The sequence below is a fragment of the Eublepharis macularius genome, chromosome 16 (assembly GCF_028583425.1).
Source record: "Eublepharis macularius isolate TG4126 chromosome 16, MPM_Emac_v1.0, whole genome shotgun sequence".
Lineage (NCBI taxonomy): Eukaryota > Metazoa > Chordata > Lepidosauria > Squamata > Eublepharidae > Eublepharis > Eublepharis macularius.
Window position 1 is genome coordinate 20311596 of NC_072805.1, and position 17456 is coordinate 20329051.

Genomic DNA, 17456 nt, shown 5'->3' on the forward strand with positions numbered 1-17456 from the left:
ACATGACAATGGAGCTGGAAACCCAAGACCTTTTGCTCACCTCTCTGCAATGGAAAGCGCCATGTTCTTCAGCCTCTCCTTGTTAGACTGGGGGGCAGTGATCTGGGGGACCACAGGGCTGAGCAGCTTGTTCATCAGCTCGAGTACTTTGTCTGGGTTCTGCAGAACACACAAAACAGATTCATTACGCAACAGAGGCCTGTCTTTGTGGGGGTGGGGAGGGGAAGGAGAGGGAGCTTATTCCCCCAGTTATAAAACTCTTTGAAAAACTGTGATCTGCCACCGTGAACAAAGCACATGAGCATTTGGCAGTGGTCAGGTGTGCAACAGGATCTATAAGCAGGGACATGTGTGTGTGCTTTGAGGGCACAGTATGGCACTGGGGTGTGGATCTCAGCTTTTATTAACAAACAAATAAAAGCACAAGTTCCTAGTCAGACCTTGAAAGTCAGAGAAAAGGCTAAATATGATCTTCGGGATCATTTCTTCCACTATGACAGATATTATATAAAAAAGACACCCCCAAAGCAGAATTATGCAAAACAAGAGCAACTGTACAAGCGTGCTTAATTTGCAAATTTTATGCAAATTACAGACTCCAGCACAAAACACGGATTGCCTGGGAAGTAAAAATTTATTTATTTTTTTTGAAGGCTCAGCCTAGTCTATAGAGCAAACAGAATAATTCCCTGTGGATCTTTAAAAGGCATCCAACTCCATACAAGATTCCACATACAAGATTCCAGCAGTAACTGCTGAGAAAATGTGCATGTTGAAGAGAGATTTACACATATATGTCCAAAGAGTTTTTTAAAAAATCAGAAGAATTGTTATTTTGATGATTCACTTTTGGTGAAGCCAGTTCAGACATCTCATCACAAGTTAACATAAAAAGGAGGCTCCAACAGCTGGTTGACAACCAACTGTGTAGTAAGTAGAACAAACCATGGTAAAATATTAAGGTCTGAAAACAAAAGCAAATACTGGGTATATGTTTAAAGAACTGGAAAATATTTTTCAAATGCATCTTAAGTACAGACCTGTGGATAGCATTTTCTGATTTTAGACTAAACGACTCAGATGGCTGGCAATTCAGTGTAACTGTTAAGCCTCGTACATACATGGAAGGAAATGCATCATTTCTCTACCTCTGTGGAATCTATGCTGTTCAGGCTCCTGCAGGGGGCATGTGCCAGCTTAAAACTTCAGCATAGCTGGCTCCACTGCCACATCACAAGCTCCTACCAGTTTCAAAGCAGTTTGCTATGACAAATTAGGAAGGGCACTGCTGGTGGTGGAAAGCAATTCTAAAGCTCCTTGGGTTTCATGGAATAAAGACCTGTGTCTTTGGATCATGGCGTACGTGCAAGCATTGTCACAAACCTAATCCACAGCAGAGAAAGAACACTAAAGCTGCATTCCTAAGAACACTTTCCTAAGAGTAAGGCCCATTGAATAAAATACAGCTTACATCCAAGTGGGAATGCTTAGGACTGCTTCCTACATAACCAAGTTCAGGTTCAGGTTCAAGGTCTTGGTATTGACCCATAAGGCCCTGTGCGGACTGGGGCCAGTGTACCTGAGGGACCGTCTCTCCCTGTATATTCCCCAGGGGATCCTCTGATCGGGAGGAAAGAAATTGCTATCAGTCCCTGGCTCCAAGGAGGCCCGCCTGGCCTCGACTAGAGCCAGAGCTTTCTCAGTCCTGGCTCCTACCTGGTGGAACGCTCTGTCTACCGAGACCAGGGCCCGGCAGGATCTACTATCTTTCTGCCGGGTCTGTAAAACAGAGTTGTTCTGCCAGGCTTATGGCTAAGGCTGGGCCTCTGCTGGCTGGAGGATACAACATCTACCCCCCTCCCTATGAGAGCTGCCCACCACTGTTCTTAAGTTGCTGCTATGTTCAATTGTACTGTTGCATTATTTGTTATTAACTGTATTGCCGCCATCAGGAAAAAGAGTGCTATTTTTTATATTTTTGTATGATGCTTTTAAATGTTTTAGATGGAATGTTTTAAATGTTCTTAATGCTTTTATCTGCCCTGAGCCTGCTCGCAGGGAGAGCGGAATACAAATACGATAAAATAAAAATAAAAAAATAAAATAAAAATAAATGCTAGCATAACGACTACTAAATATAACTGAAGCAGAGCTTGAGAAGGTCTTGACTGCAGAGTTGCAAATTCAAATTCCAAAAGATCAAAACACCTTTGAACCAATGTGGACTGATCTAAAAATTAAACCTGACTTCTCGGATGGCAGTGATTAAAACCTGCTTACCTTGGCAAGGTCATAAAGTTTGGCAGCTTCTTCAAACAGCCCTTTGCTTTCTGCCACTGAAGCAACTTTATTAATAATAGGCTTGGTGTCTCTAGTAAACTTGTCAATCACTCCAGGCTAAGAAAGAAGATAAAACAGAGCAGGTGGGGTGGAACGTTTGGGTGATGGAATTGGATTTGAATTCCTAGAACACTGTGTCAACTACAAATAAAAGTTTGCAAGCATAACTGTGACCAGTTCTGCATACAAGGTCCTATGGGGTTGTTCAGATGTAATAACGGCTCTGATTTTGTAAGACTCTTAATGATGGGTTTTTTAAAAAATCTGAACACTTCACTCCACAATTAAGTTGGTACCAGTCCTGAAGAACAAAACCATTTATGACATGTCAAAAACATTACAATTCACATTAAAATATGACTGGAATCTCCAACTGACAGCCTCCAGCTGAAGAATAAGCCAGTAACTCTTTGATACAACTCTTTGATAGTTTTGCAGTACAAAACTATTAACCATTTCCATTTAATCTACGTATATATCAGTCTCAGCCACTGTACAATCATGCTCTTTTCTATACAAAAACCAGCAAGTTTAACAGGGAATCCTTTCCTATGTTGCCTTCTGATGTTTATAAAAGGAATTAAATATCTACAATCTCCATGCTTCCTTAATGTGTCAAAAGTCAAGATTTTTATGTTAAGTGTAATTAATGTTTATTGCTGGCCTCTGCCAAATAGGCCTCTATGTTGCACCCATTATTGTGGAATTTAACTACAATGGGTTTTTCTATCAGATTTCTGGAATACAGGCTGGTTCCACATCAGTTGTTTAGTTTGGAATAAGCACAGGTTGTTTTGAAAAAAAATTGACAGAGAATCCCAATGTGTTAACCTGTTGCATTTGCTGAAGAAGTAGGTATTGTCAGGTTTTTAAAGCTAATATAGTGCTATATGAAATGCAGTACAAAACCCTCACTTCTGCTTGCACCTTAGTACAGAAAAGAGACCCTCGAGTAGTGCAGAAAGGTTGTATGCAACCTTGATTTCAATCTAAACGCTCACTGAATCCTATCCTGGTCCTCTGGCAATTCCAGTAAAGCGGTCCACTGTGTTTCAGTAAACATAACCAATGTCTTTCCCTCTCAAAATGTAAATGGAGTTATTCATGCCATGGCTAAGTACTTGGGAGCCTGCCGTGGGAGGCACACACACCATACCACAGTTTGGGAGTACACTGGCACACGTCAGGATTCCCAGGAGATGAAGTCGCCATTCAAAATGAGTTTCAGAAAATGGGTTAGGAAGAATCGTGGTTGGATTTAACTGTTATCAAGGATGATGCTAACATACTCTTTAAATTCTCCTTAAAGAGAAAGGAGTGAATTTATTTCCCTAGAGGACAGTATGTTCCAGCAGCTGACTTCTGATGTCTTAACAGCAGTTAAGCTATAAGTAAGGAACCGCTCTGTTGGCAGTGGCTTCTCCCACTGCCCCACGTTTTTAGTAAATATGCATAATTTACAAAAAAATCCACAATGTAACATAAACCATTACCATGTTAACAATACCACCACAGATATTCTCATACAGTGCAGAATTCCGCCCCCCTCCACTCTAAATATGGCAATCAAGTAAAATTATTAAAGTCAATATTATTTATGAAAATGGGCTTACTTGGCAACATGCCTGCTTTCTATGCTTTATTTCTGAAACTGGCAATTTATTTCTTAATTATTTTGAAGCTGATGCTTTTGGGGGGGGGGCGCGTTTCTGGCAAAGAGCAGCAAAGCAGAAGTAGAAGGATGAGGATCATTGGGTGATTATGGATGCAGGAACATAGTTAAGAGGCCATAAGGGAGCGACAAAGACCAAGCGACGGAACAGATGGGCTGCTGTCGATATTTATTTTATTATTTGTTTATTTTATTTAAACTTTTATTAGCCACCTTTCTACCTTGCATGAACTCAAGGCGGCTTACAATGCAAATAAAATAGCCATCATAAAAGAAATAAAAACAAATATTTCAAAACACAGCTGAAGACTGCCAATAAACATAGACCTAAAGACAACTAAAAGCAGTCCTAAATAAAAACACCTTCAGTTGCCTCCTGAAGGAGGCCAGGAGCGCCTCCATAGTGATGCTGCCCCATAATTGTGGGGCTGCCACTGAAAAGGCTCTCTCTCGTGCACCCACCAGGTGAGTTTCTTTAGCTGATGGGACGGTCAGGAGGGCCTCTCCCCGTGATGTTAATTCCCAGGCAGGCACATATGGGAGGTGATTCTTTGATATCCCGGTCCCAAGCCACGTAGGGCTTTAAAGGCCAAATTGTGCTTGGGAGAGCATTGGCAGCCAGTGTAATCGCTGTAATATTGGGGTCACGTGTTCCTGATAGCTGGCCTCATCCGGCATTCTAGCCACAGCATTCTGCACTAGCTGCAACGTCAGAACACTCCTCAAGGGTAACAACAGTCCAGTCTAGATGTATCTAAGGCATGGACATGCTTTACTGATCCCACAGGCACATTCCTAAACATCTCCAACTATGGCATATTTACAATGTTTATTTCAGAACTGAAACCTGAGAGTTTCAAGAATTCCTTATACCGGCATAGTTTATGGCAAGCAACACTAGATGTCCTATCCCTTTAGACAGAGGAACTGTGCCCTACACTGGGAAATTCACTCCCTTTGATCAGCATGTGCAAGCAAGACGCTGAATCCAAACGAGAAGCGGCAACGACAACGTGCCGAGTATGAACTTTTATACTGAAAAGCACAGGAAAAAATGCTCCAAAGCACAAGAATTAGAGAATTCTCTGGCTAGAACTCAAATATATATATGTATCAGTATATACAAACTTACTTTTCTACTGCCATCATTCTCCAGTTTCCCAAGAATCATATCAAACTATCCATGTAAATAAAAAGAAATGGAAGTTAGAAAGGGTGTGCATGACACACTCCAATGCTCTGCGAGACAGTTTGGCTGTTACTTCTGAATTAAGTGTCATCTTAAGAATCGCTGCAACATCAGGTATGTAGACATTCATCTTCAAAATGGTGAGACAGTTACTCAACGGGTAAAATCACATTGCCTGCTCAGGAAACCCTGTGCATCCACTACAGAATCCCCGTAGCATTGCACAGAACTCCGGGGCACACTTTAGATGCCTGCCTGCTTCACAAGGCATTTACAAGGTAAACATGCGTCTTTAATGCTTATTTTATTTACTTCATTTATACCGAGCCTTTCTCCTTAACAGGGACCCAAAGCACCTTACATCATTCCCCTCTCCTCCATTTTATCTTCACAACAACATCCCTGTAAGGCAGCTTACGTCGAAAGTCTGTGAGTGGCCCGTGGCTAGCCAGCAAGCTTCCATGGCCGAGTGAGTATTTGAACCCAGGGTCTCCCAGATCCTAGTCTGACATTTTAGCCACTGCACCACACCGGCTCTCTTTACAGCAGATGATGTGTGTGAAGCATGGTCTTTCTTGTTCAGTTTAACCTCTCACGAAGAAATACACAAAGGCTGCTTTAAAGCACTTCCCTTGTATCAGCTTGTAAAGTTAAAATCCTCTTAGAATTTTTCAGAACTGGTAATTAACATTAGGTCCAATAATCTTTACAATAATCCTGTAGAAGCGGCCAACATTATTACCTCAAAACGCTAGTACTGGAGGCAGTCCCAGTGGGCTTCAGTAATCTACCACAGCTGGTGAGCTTTACTGTTTCCCCCTATGGATCTTTTAAACTCTTTCTCAACTGGGATACCAAACATTACAATTATTCTTCAGGGATGAAATGAGGGATGAGTCAACATTGCTCAATTTCAAAGTATTCCTTTTCTGAATGAGCAAGATTTGAGTCCAGTAACACCTTAAAGACCAACAAGGAGCTTGACTCTCAAAAGCGTATGCCCTGGAAATCTGGCTGGCCATTAAGGTGCTACTGGACTTCTAATGCAGACCAACACGGCTATCCACCTCAAACTATTTTCTGAATGGGTAAGCATCTCAGAGAAGGCCTCTGGTGTACTCGAAATCAGAAAATTGTAGTTTATTTTTCATGAATTCATTTTGTGCTGTTTAGAAACTAATGAGGGTGGCAGTGAGGGGAGCAAAATTATACCTTGCTTGGCATGATGGTACCATGCCAAACAACAGGTACCGAAAGGGCCCTGTTGGGCTTTTGCGCTCACAATCACATGCAAATCCTCAAGGACAGCCAAGTACACCCACCTACAGCTACGCACTGGATCAGAACTGATGTCCTTCATGTAAATTTGTTGACTGTTACTGAATGTTTCGACTGGCAAGCTTTTCAGGAAATATTGGGGTTTCCCTATACACAGCTGAGAGGGAAAACATCTGTGCATTGGCATGCTCTTTCAAAGAAGACTGAACTGCATCCTAAGTAAGTAAGTAAGTAAGTAAGTAAGTAAGTAAGTAAGTAAGTAAGTAAGTAAGGAAGGAAGGAAGGAAGGAAGGAAGGAAGGAAGGAAGGAAGGAAGGAAGGAAGGAAGGAAGGAAGGAAGGAAGGAAGGAAGGAGGCACAAGGGCATTTTCTGTGTACCTCTCGGCTTTCGATCACTAGCTCGCTGACACAGCGCAAGAACATGTTCTCCCCTTGGCTGTCCTTCTCGTTCCTGGAAAAAGGGAAAAAGTGCTGCAGGTTTCACGCTCGCACTTAGCGGCCATTCGAATGAAAGCGAAAGTGCATGGCTCAGCCGTGGCTGCAGGAACCTACCTGAGAAAATAGAAGTACTGCAGGGCTTCTCGAGGGTCAGTGGACTCAAACTTGCGGGTGTAAAGCATCAGGAGGCGAACAAAATTCAGGCGCCTGATGCCAGGAGGGTCACTAGCCTCATGGCTCACTAAAATGGGACAGACAAAACCAATCCACAGGATTTAAAGATTTCAAAAGCACTCAGGCCTCTTTCATACAAGCAAGACAGCCTTAATATCAACAGAGCCAAGTACTCGGGACGGGATTTTTCAGCTACTAGAGACTTTATGCACAAGACATTATGTACAAAAGTTGCATAAAGTCTATTAGTGGTAAGAAGCTTTCTGCCATATTCAGGAAGCGTGCCCTTCCAGACCTCTAGGTTTTATAACTGAAGTGCGGGGTGGAGAAAGACACCATGGCCCGCTTATGAAATACCCTGAATAATAACAACATTCGATTTATATACCACCCTTCGGGACAACTTAACACCCACTCAAAGCGGTTTACAGAGTCAGTTATTATCCCCACAACAATAATCATCCTGTGAGGTGGGTGAGCTGAGAGAGCTCTGAGAGGCTCTGACTGACCCAAGGTCACCAAGCTGGCTTCAAGCGGAGGAGTGGGGAATCAAACTTGGTTCTCCAGAATAGAGTCCCGTGGTCTTATCCACTACACCAAACTGGCTCTGTACCAGCTGGTCTGGCCATTACAGAAAAGCACAAACACAGAGCAAGAAAAACCATTGCTTTGGTTCAGAACAATTCCACCTTTCAGATTTCCCAAAGCGCAGTTTGACAGGTAAGCTTTAAATATGACAATTCCTCTATCCCTACAGCCAACCCAGATACGGCCCTCACAGTGTGACTGTGTGGCTTGACATTGGCAACTCCCCAGCCCTCATCCCATTGCTTGCAGTTTCCAAGGAAATAATTATTTGGCCAAAAACATGGATTTTATGCCTTCCTAGTCTCCTTAAGATCCAAATTGAATACAGCCCTCAACAGCTGGGAAACAAAAGGTGGTTGTTAGATCGAGAGAACTGCAAAAAGTATTTTTTTCCCAGAGCTCAAGAGAGTCTCGTAGAATTTGATAATTTTTTATGCCCTAGGGACCTCGCTCTTGTCTGGCATATCATGAAAGTAAATCAAATGGACAGAAAAATCATTGTGTGAATACCCCTATTTCATTTCTCACTTGCTGACCTACTTGTCAGCTGACCTACTTGTCAGAATCCCCTCCGCCTGCCAGCTGAAGTTTAAAGGGCCCTTGCGAGCGGCGCTTGCAAGTGCAGAAAGGGCCCTTTACATTTCAGCTGGCAGGTGGGGGAGTCCTCCTCCGCTGGTCAGCTGGAGCCAGCTACGGGGTTTGAAAGCACCCCAAAGCTTCCTGAAGCAACCCGAATAGCTTCAGTAACTTTTGTTTCGGCATTTCCGAATTGGAGCCAGCATGCTGGGCCCAATTTGGAAATCCTGAATCTTTAGAAATCGGGTCCAATTCGGGTATTTATCCCTAATCGGAAACCCAAATCGCACACCCATAGTAAGATAGTCATAGCAATTATTAATCATTAATTGCATATTTATACCACATATAACATGACACATTTGCAAAACTATGTGATGTGATGAGTGACTAGCTGCTGCACATTGATGTATGCATGTCTACCCTTCTTGCAAACTCTCCAACATGCACCACTGACCGCCTTTCAGGAAGAAAATCCAAAACAAGGGGTCGAGCCAGTAGGAGGGTGCTGCAGTGATCCTGATGTGCTTGCACACTCACATCAAACCATCCACGAGGCCTCTTCAAATCAATCAAGCAAATTCCCCCACATGCATCAGAAGTAGTGAGCAGAACTTGCTGTGAGGGTTTGTAACTGCAGTGCCTCAGCCACAAGGAAGAAGTCACAAAGATGAAAAAGTGAAGGAGAGTGACTGAGTCTCTCTTTCTTTCAAACCATTTGTCAACATTATTAACGAATGCTTTCAAAGTCCTGAGTTGCATGTGCATGCTGCTTGGTTTTGATGCAAGAAGAAAATCATGTAACTGTCAGGAAAGCTGGAGAAGGACAACTAAGTGGGGACTCACAGAGCTGTGCGCTTTGCCCGGAAGATTTCAGGAGCAGCTTTAGCTCAAAGAGGACCAAGGCAACGTGAATGGCATGGCAACGCAAACGCTCGGTGCGGAAGAGGAAAGCAACGGCAGCTTCAAACTGGGCCGTCAGGAACAATACTTGGAAGTAGAGGAACGGCTGCTGGTTCACTGCGAAATGCGACTCGCCTGAGGAAACACACAAGAGCCAAGGGAAAAAAATCTTCTGTCAGGCCGTTTCTTGTGACTGTAGGTGCTGCTTGGCATAAGACATCAATATTGTCAAAATGTGAGCAAAACAAGCACTATGTGTGTCCTGACAGTTTCTGAGTCTCTCCCAAGGAAGATTATCGGTACTGCCTCCAGCGAGGCCACCACAGGGTCCCACTACTGTAGCTACCAGTAGATGGAAAGTGTGGGAGAGAATATGAAGAAGAAGATCTAGGAGAGTGTGCCAGGCACCCATTACTTCTACCAACTGACGGCCCCAGGGTTCTGCCAGGTACAAGCCAATTCTACAATATCTGATGATGCTTTTTCCATTTTGGTAGGGGGAATATTTAAAAAGCTCTGCATTTTAGCAACTGTCTTCAAATCAGGAATGTGACAACAGATTTTAATTGCAGTTGACTCTGGGAGCCAATCTGGCTGAAAAATGGGAAAGAAATAAATCCAATAAATAAAGAATTAAAACAGGTACACTACGACTACCCTGACTTGGATGGGCCAGACTAGCCTGATGTTGTAAGATCTCAAAAGCTATGCAGGATCAGCTCTGATTAGTACCTGGACTGGAGACCAACAAGGAAGTCAAGGGTTGCTTTGCACAGGCAGGTAATAGCAACCCACCTTTGTTCACCTCTAGCCTTAAAAACTCCAGCAGAGTCAGCTGCGACTTGACAGCACTTCCCCCCTCCCACTACTATTACTGCTGCTGCTACTAAATCAAAACAGGTATTGTCTGTATCCCAGTAAACCTCACTGCACACATCGTAAAAATACAACAGTAAAAATGTGCAAGTCAGAATATTGGACACAGTACTCCTCACTACTGGAAAAGCATCACCATGCTGATCTGGCTAAGTAAATGTTTATTTTGATCTCATTTATCAACTCTGATTGGGGGACTCCTTTTAAACACTGGCCTCTTCAAAGTTCTGTGACAAGTGGCATTGTCGTATTTTGTAAAAGCCACCAGGTGCATACATATCTATGAAATTCAGAATAATCCTCATGCGTGTGTGCGCGCGCTCACACACCCATACCAGTTTACTTACCGTAGTCTTCAAGCAGTTGCTTCTGGAACTGAGACAAAGTCAGCCTATCCTGCGGTGAATTGGTGCCGTCGGCATCAAAGCACACCTGGTTCAGCTATATAACAGGCACACACAAAACAGAGAAAACAACATTTAGGGGGGAAAAAAGAGTCCAGTAGCACCTTTAAGACTAACCAACTTTACTGTAGCATAAGCTTTCAAGAATCACAGCTCTCTTCTTCAGGTGCATTTAGAAATAACCCTTTCCCGTTCCAATTAAGGCTTGCAATGCCGTGCTCGTTGACAGATGCCACATTTATTTATTTACTTCATTTATACCCCGCCTATCTCCCTAATGGGGACCCAAAGACCTTACAGCATTCTCCCCTCTTCCATGTTATTCTCACAACAACACTGTGAGTTAAGTTGGGCTGAGAGTATTTGACTGGCCCAAAGTTACCCGGAGAGCTTCTATGGCAGAAGGGGGATTCAAACGTGGGTCTCCTAGATCCTAAACTGACACTCTAACCACCATACCACACGAGGTCCCATAGCTGACAAGCAACCCAACTCTGCCGTAGGATATGATAAAATCCAGAACAATCCAAGCATGAAGGCAACCAAAAATGTAAGGAGTTGTGCTCCACGCAAAGGGATAACAGGACCTGAAACTGAGACGCGTCCCATCTCAGCCGTGAATTCATAGAACAGTCGCGTCTCGTTTAACCTCAGTTCCTCATCTGAGAAATGAGAATAACTGTGACCAGCATCTTGCAGGAATGTCATGGGGGAGCCATGTTCCTTGGTTTCTCAATTTATCCATAGGCAGATACTCAACCAACGAAAATTAGAACAAATCTGACAAAAGTCTACATAGCAATTTTATTCAAGCAATGATGTAAACCCACTGCAAGATGCTCCCAATGGAAAGTCTGGGTTTACACAGCAGTAAAAACTGTTAGCTGCATCCACCATCACTCTCCATAAGTCTCTACAGAGGCACCTGTTAGTTTGAATTATATCCCTCGCAGGTCAGCAACCTTGGCTGGAGGGTAATAAAAGATGCTGATGCCAATACAGAGACTGGAATGGCTCCACCACCCTGTGCTTGCAAGTTTATCGCAAGAACACCAAGGCCCGATTGCTCTTGGCTGATTACATCTAGTGGAACTGTTAGCAGGGGGATCTAAATGCTCAGCGAGTGTGCCTACAGAAGTTCAAATCTGCAAGTTAAGGGAGGAGGAAGAAACGAGACGCACTAGAAATGTGACATTATGAACGACAAGCAGCATTACCTTTAGCCACAGATAATCCTCTGTTTTATCAGCAACTTCGCTGTGATTATCAGCAATATCGCACCGGCCTATGATACAGTAAACAGCCCTTTTGTAGGGGTCGGTGTTGTTTCTCAGGGCTCGTCTGTAATGGAGGCGAACCTTGTTCTCAGTGGCAGGAGACAACCTGCAATCAAAGGAAGCCATGCGATCGAACAGAAGACTTGGGAAAGGTCACACTTGTAATGGGAGAAGTTCCTCGTGAGCCTGGGAGATAGGGACGACTCTGCAGAATAAATGCAAAGTGGACAAGCCCTTCGCACAATCTGAAACAGGCAGAAGCCATGGGTTCATAAGGCGCCATCCATACAATATGACGCACATGGCTGGGCTGGGGAGAGGGAAGCAAAGGCATGACAAGCCGAGGAAGCAGGAGAATGCATGTCGACCTCTGAAACAGCATCAACAAGATCAGGGGTTCTTCCTGGTGCCCACAGAGCACAGTGCTTTGCTCCCCCACCCCTGCTTCTTCCTCTTCACCCATCATCCCGCACTTGCCTTTGTCTTCCACTTGTTATACTTCATCTCCCCTCTCTACTGTCTCTGTCTCCTTCGGGTAATAAAGCCCAAGCCCTTTGGCCAAACTATTCCCCCAGTCAACACTGCAGGCACTGCCACCGACATAATCCAGCAGAGCAACCTCAGTACGTAGCTTCGGAAGAACAAGTCTGTGGATTCAGTCATCAAATGCTGCAGACAGGCACTAAAAAATGGGTTGCGGATATGTGGATTTTAAAAAAATGTTAATTGGTTCCGAAGGGGAAGTTTCTGTTTGCTTCCTCTGGGAGAGGGCCACAGCTTCATAGCCCTGAATTCAATAGACTGTATTCAATGTAACAGACATGCAAGGCCAACGTCGGTCTGTTTGCTTTCACAGGAGCATACAACAGGACGTCAGAGTTACACATTCCCAGCAAAACCATCATCACTCCTCTTGCCAGTCACTCCCCCCTCCCCCCCCAGTCCTCTCCCCTCTTTCAGAGACTGCCCAGTACCTTCTATCTTTGCTGTGCATGTACTCCTGAAACCAGGTTTTGAACTCTCCCAGCTGATGCTGTGCCCGATTCACCACCTGTAAGGCTGCCATCAGATCCCCGCATCGCATACAGTAGTAAATGATTGCCCAGACCGGGTGGCCTTCCACCTCTCCATCCTGAAAAGCAGGCAGAAGTGAAAAACTGGAGGTGCGTGGGAGTGGGAGAGCTTTTCCAGCACTGCAGCCAAGGCACAGCTTTTACTGCAGTGGTAAACCAGCTGTGCTGCAGCAGGCTGCAGGTGACTGTTTGTCCATACAAAAGATACATTCCATATGGAAAACTAGCAGCCAGGGAAAAGGGACATGAGCCTAGTCTTTTCCTGGCGTGCCACTTTTCTACATGGCTGGAACTTTTTTTGTATCATCTTGGCATGCAAGACTGAAGTGACATAGATCAAACACAGGATGACTATAGAGTTTCAGGTGGGTAGCTGCGCTGATCTGCAACAAAAGAGCAAGATTCAAGTCCAGTAGTACGTTAAAGACCAACAAGATTTCTAGGGTATAAGCTTTCGAGAGTCAAAGCTCTCTGATGAAGGAAATCTTGCTGTTTTTAAGGTGCTATAGGTCTCGAAGGATGACCATATGAGTGAGCGCTAGATCTTAGTCTGATAATGTCATATAGGCATCTTTTAAATTCATTTAGTTAGTATCTTGCCATGAAAACCCCATTGTGGGTTGCCGTAAGTCATCTATAACCTGATGGCGCTCTCAGACAACTCTTGAGCGCTTTGTTTCCTTTCACCGCCACCTCCGACCTCCACCTGCATCTTCCTTTAGATATGGAAAGTAAAAGCCTTTCTATACATTACATTATGGCAAACCTGGGTTTTCCATGCAGCCAAGGCACGGAGCTGCAGAAGTTCCTTTCTTTTAATTATTTTTTTTATAACAATAAACTATTAAACTATATCCAATCATGAATCTGCAGTCATACAAGAAGTTAATACTAAAATCCGTTAATAAATACACACATCAAAATTAATAAACACATAACATGTCAGAATAAGTAACAACTGAACACATATTAAAGCAGTTTAGAGGGTTATATCTGAGCATATATCTGAACAAATATAAGGAGAAAGTACGTGTAAATTCTAACATATTAAATTGACAGATTGCTTATATATTTGCATATGTATGAAAGAGTTTAAGACCAGGTAAGGAACTATTATTTCCGAGGTATTCAAAGAAAGGAAACCATTTCTCAACGAAGTTGGTTATTCTTGGAAAATTTTCTACATGGTAAATTTTATCATATAACTTTTCTGATATATAAAGTTCCTGAAAGGTGGTTGGTGGCAGTCAGATTTCCTGTGCATCAGAACTCCAATGTCCTGCCACTGCTCTTTGTCCCACCCCATAATTAGCAAAATATTGTGTGAATACATCATGCAAGTAAGTTTAGCACTCTATGCAAACAGAAATTACCCCCAAAGTACCTAATTTATACAAATTGTATAATTCAAGTTATTAAGTTCAGAATTTCTCTTTTAAGCTCAAGACACTGCGTAGTGCTGCTTAGAAGGAGCACTTGACGTAAGTCATCCGCCCCAAGCTCTGGTTTTTCACATACATGCCCTGCTCCCAATTTCAGCACAGGTTAAGCGAACCAAATCACCGGAATGGTCAATACATACAAGGACTGATAGCTGTGGCATTCTGGCTGCACATACCTGGAGTCCCGGGACAGAAACTGGGAGTCTGATGTTCAAAAAACTGCGGACTAACTGGTAGGTTCCAGGTACCCCTCCCAGCTGAGCCTGGTGCAGATTTCCAAAGACAGTCACCAAAGCATAGTTCTTGTAACTGCAAGACACCATCCGTCACCGATCAGTAATGAGCTTTGCACATTCTGTCACAAGAGCAGTCACTCACTCATTGCTTAGTCAGAGAACAGCTTTACCCTGGGGAATGCCAAAACCCAGCCACCAGTCAAGATGGTGGGGACTAGACTGTTGTCTAGGAAGATCAGCACTGCTGTGGAGAGGAAGAGGGCCTGTTGAGCAGTAGGGCTCTACTGCTTTGAAATCAGTGGCGAGAGGTGGCTCCTCCATGTGCTGCTGGGGCTTAGTGGAAGAGCTTTGCATGGAGAAGGTCCCAGGTTAAATCCCCAGCATATCTAGTTGAAAGGATTAAATAGATGGTGATGGTGAAAGACCTCTGCCCAAGACCCTGGAGTGCCACTACCAGTCTGAGCAGCCAATACTGACCCTGATGGACCAATGGTCTGATTCAGTGTGTGTGTTCATGCAATGCCCACTTATTTAGGTAAGAACTTGGAACCTGAATAGTATTATAGTAGCTGTTTTAACAGAACTGTTGGTCGGATTATTTCATCTGTTTGGTTTTTTCAAATTCTATTGCTATTGTTATGTTTGTAAGTCTCAGAATGGAGTAATGAAGATTAAAGAAATATTTTACATAAATAAATAAATTACTTTTGAGTACCAGATTATTCTCGTTTCAGGACAAGAGTATATCAGGTCTTTAAATCAGAGGCACCTAACTATGGCCTTCAAGCCCTGAAGAAGAAGGGGGGATATCACTCCGTCAGAATACTGCAGCAGACTATAGTACCACTGCACGTTATTGTGCTCAAAATCTGATTTCTGCTGCACAAAAAAAGGAAAATCTATTCTGACTTCTTGCATGTCAGATTTTCAAGACAGGCAGCCAACTAGAAATCTTTGACAGCAAACACAACGCAACACATGGATCAAATTCTACAAAGCTTACATTGAAACAGGGTGAGATTCCAACCCACACCCTGAGAGGTAAAGGAGAAAACCTAATTTTCTGTCTCTAACTCCTGCAGATATGCTATATTTGAGCACACTAAGCTGCTTTCAAATGAGTCAAACTATTGCCCATCTAGTCCTCAAGGTTACAGGCAGAAATAATCTCCTTCCCCAGCCCTGAAAACCAAGATCCTTAAATGGGAGATGTCAGAGACGGATCCTTCTGCTTGCAAAGCACACTTTCCATTTTCACTGAGCTGTGGCCCCTTTTCCCCTTGCACAGGTATGTGAAGCTTCAAAGAACATCTTAGTGCTCCACTTGGCCCTTATTGTTCCCCTGAAGTTTCACTTATGAATGAGAACCTTCCACAAACTGTGTTTTACAAACGGCAAGTTAGGGACTGTTTCCATGCAAAAGGTCTCATACCTGGAAGGGATCAAAAAAATGTCTAGAACAAGATGCGCCCTTTATTAGCACTTCTGAGTATTCTCAGGTCTCTAAATTTAAGTCTGGGAGGTGTCTGGAATAACAAATTAGTTGAGAAAGGGGAGGATGAGGTTTCCCTTCTGTACCCCAAACAGGCCAGAGAAACTGCCCCCTTCTCAGGAGGAAATCCTGTCCAGAAGCCTCCGAAAGGAAATGGCTAGGGAGATCAGTAGCCTTCAGCATCTCTTCGGCCTATGTTACCACAGAAAAGGGGAAGAAACAGGAGACACTATCAAGCCCTCCACTCTGGCTTATCTTTCCTCTATCCCATTTCTGCTTTAAGGAGCTATTCTGGGTAATACTTTCCAATCAGCTCTATGACAACCTAAAAAACAAATTGTAGGGTGGGAGGTATAGGGGCTGAAAGGTGGTTCTAGATTCCAAGTAGTTTCCCGGTAAACTAAAGGATTCCCACCCACCTCTCTCCCTGCGTGCCCATGCAGATATTTTCACATTGTTACAACTACTGCAAAGTCTGCTTTTCCACAGTAAGGCACTAACAAGCCAGCAGTGGCTCATACTAAAGCCATGGCACAAAACACACACAACAGATCCAAAGTGATTAGGGGAACATGTCTTTCCTGTGCTGTGTTTTCAAAGGCTCAAGGGAGTTCCTCAGATTACTTTTGGTGTGGAAAGCAGGTCTGTGCCTAAGAGCCACTACAGAATAGTGGTTAAGTGGTTGTGTGGAGCTCAGTTTGCGATATGCATGCCAGAGAAATAGCCAGCCATAGTTCCTGAGTGCTGGTTCCTCAGCAGGCATTTTGTTTATTTATTTTATTAAATTTATATACTGCCTCTACCACAATTTACAGCACATATATAAAAACACTATTAAAATAATCTATATATATAAAGACAAGTGTCCTCACTGACTCATCAACGCCCAGCCCAAACCCCTGGACCCAGAAATGTGAAATTTGGGCAGGACGTTCCTTTTGTGGTGTAGAGGTTCACTAAGAAGGGATTTTAAGAAATTCGCCCCCTAAGGGGGTAAAAAGGGGTCAAATGTGTTTTCCCGTAGGGATCCAGCTTCCCTGTGTGGCTGGCAGGCTTCTCCCCCCCCCCGCCCCCGCCAACTGCCAACTCAGCCACTCTGCCCTGAGGTCATTTGCATATGCGGCCTTGATTGGCCATCAGCCCAGCATTCTAAACAGCAGGCAGGACACTTGCAGTACTCAGGACACATTCAATGACGTCCCAGTCATTGCACGTGTCCTGAGGTAAAAAAATACACCTCCCAGTCTAGGGTTGCCAATCTCCCTGTGGGGCTTGGCTTTCCTGTGTGGCTGGAAGGCTGATGGGTCAGCTGTGGAACTGTGTTCTGAGGTAAAAATTACGTCAAGGAAACTGCAGACAGTTGAAGAAAGACAGTACAAGACTCCTGAAAAGGGATTTTATATAAAAGTCTGTATGGCAGCTGAGTTTTTAAATGTTCATGGGGAGACGGTACACAACCTTTCTAGGGGTCATTTCAACGCAAACCTCTCACATGAAC

At 43.7% G+C, this 17456-nt stretch overlaps 1 protein-coding gene across 1 annotated transcript in view; it reads right to left on the reverse strand.

Moving 5' to 3' along the window:
* Nucleotides 1-17456, reverse strand: part of NUP93 (nucleoporin 93) — a 113170-nt gene that overhangs the window by 14485 nt on the left and 81229 nt on the right. Inside the window, exons 9-18 of the mRNA XM_055000838.1 lie at nucleotides 14407-14539; nucleotides 12690-12847; nucleotides 11656-11821; nucleotides 10382-10475; nucleotides 9102-9293; nucleotides 7032-7158; nucleotides 6858-6930; nucleotides 5145-5189; nucleotides 2281-2397; nucleotides 41-159 (exon numbers count right to left, since the gene is read on the reverse strand). Of these exons, the coding sequence (XP_054856813.1) occupies nucleotides 41-159; nucleotides 2281-2397; nucleotides 5145-5189; nucleotides 6858-6930; nucleotides 7032-7158; nucleotides 9102-9293; nucleotides 10382-10475; nucleotides 11656-11821; nucleotides 12690-12847; nucleotides 14407-14539 (1224 nt within the window). The remainder of the gene's footprint in view (nucleotides 1-40; nucleotides 160-2280; nucleotides 2398-5144; nucleotides 5190-6857; nucleotides 6931-7031; nucleotides 7159-9101; nucleotides 9294-10381; nucleotides 10476-11655; nucleotides 11822-12689; nucleotides 12848-14406; nucleotides 14540-17456) is intronic.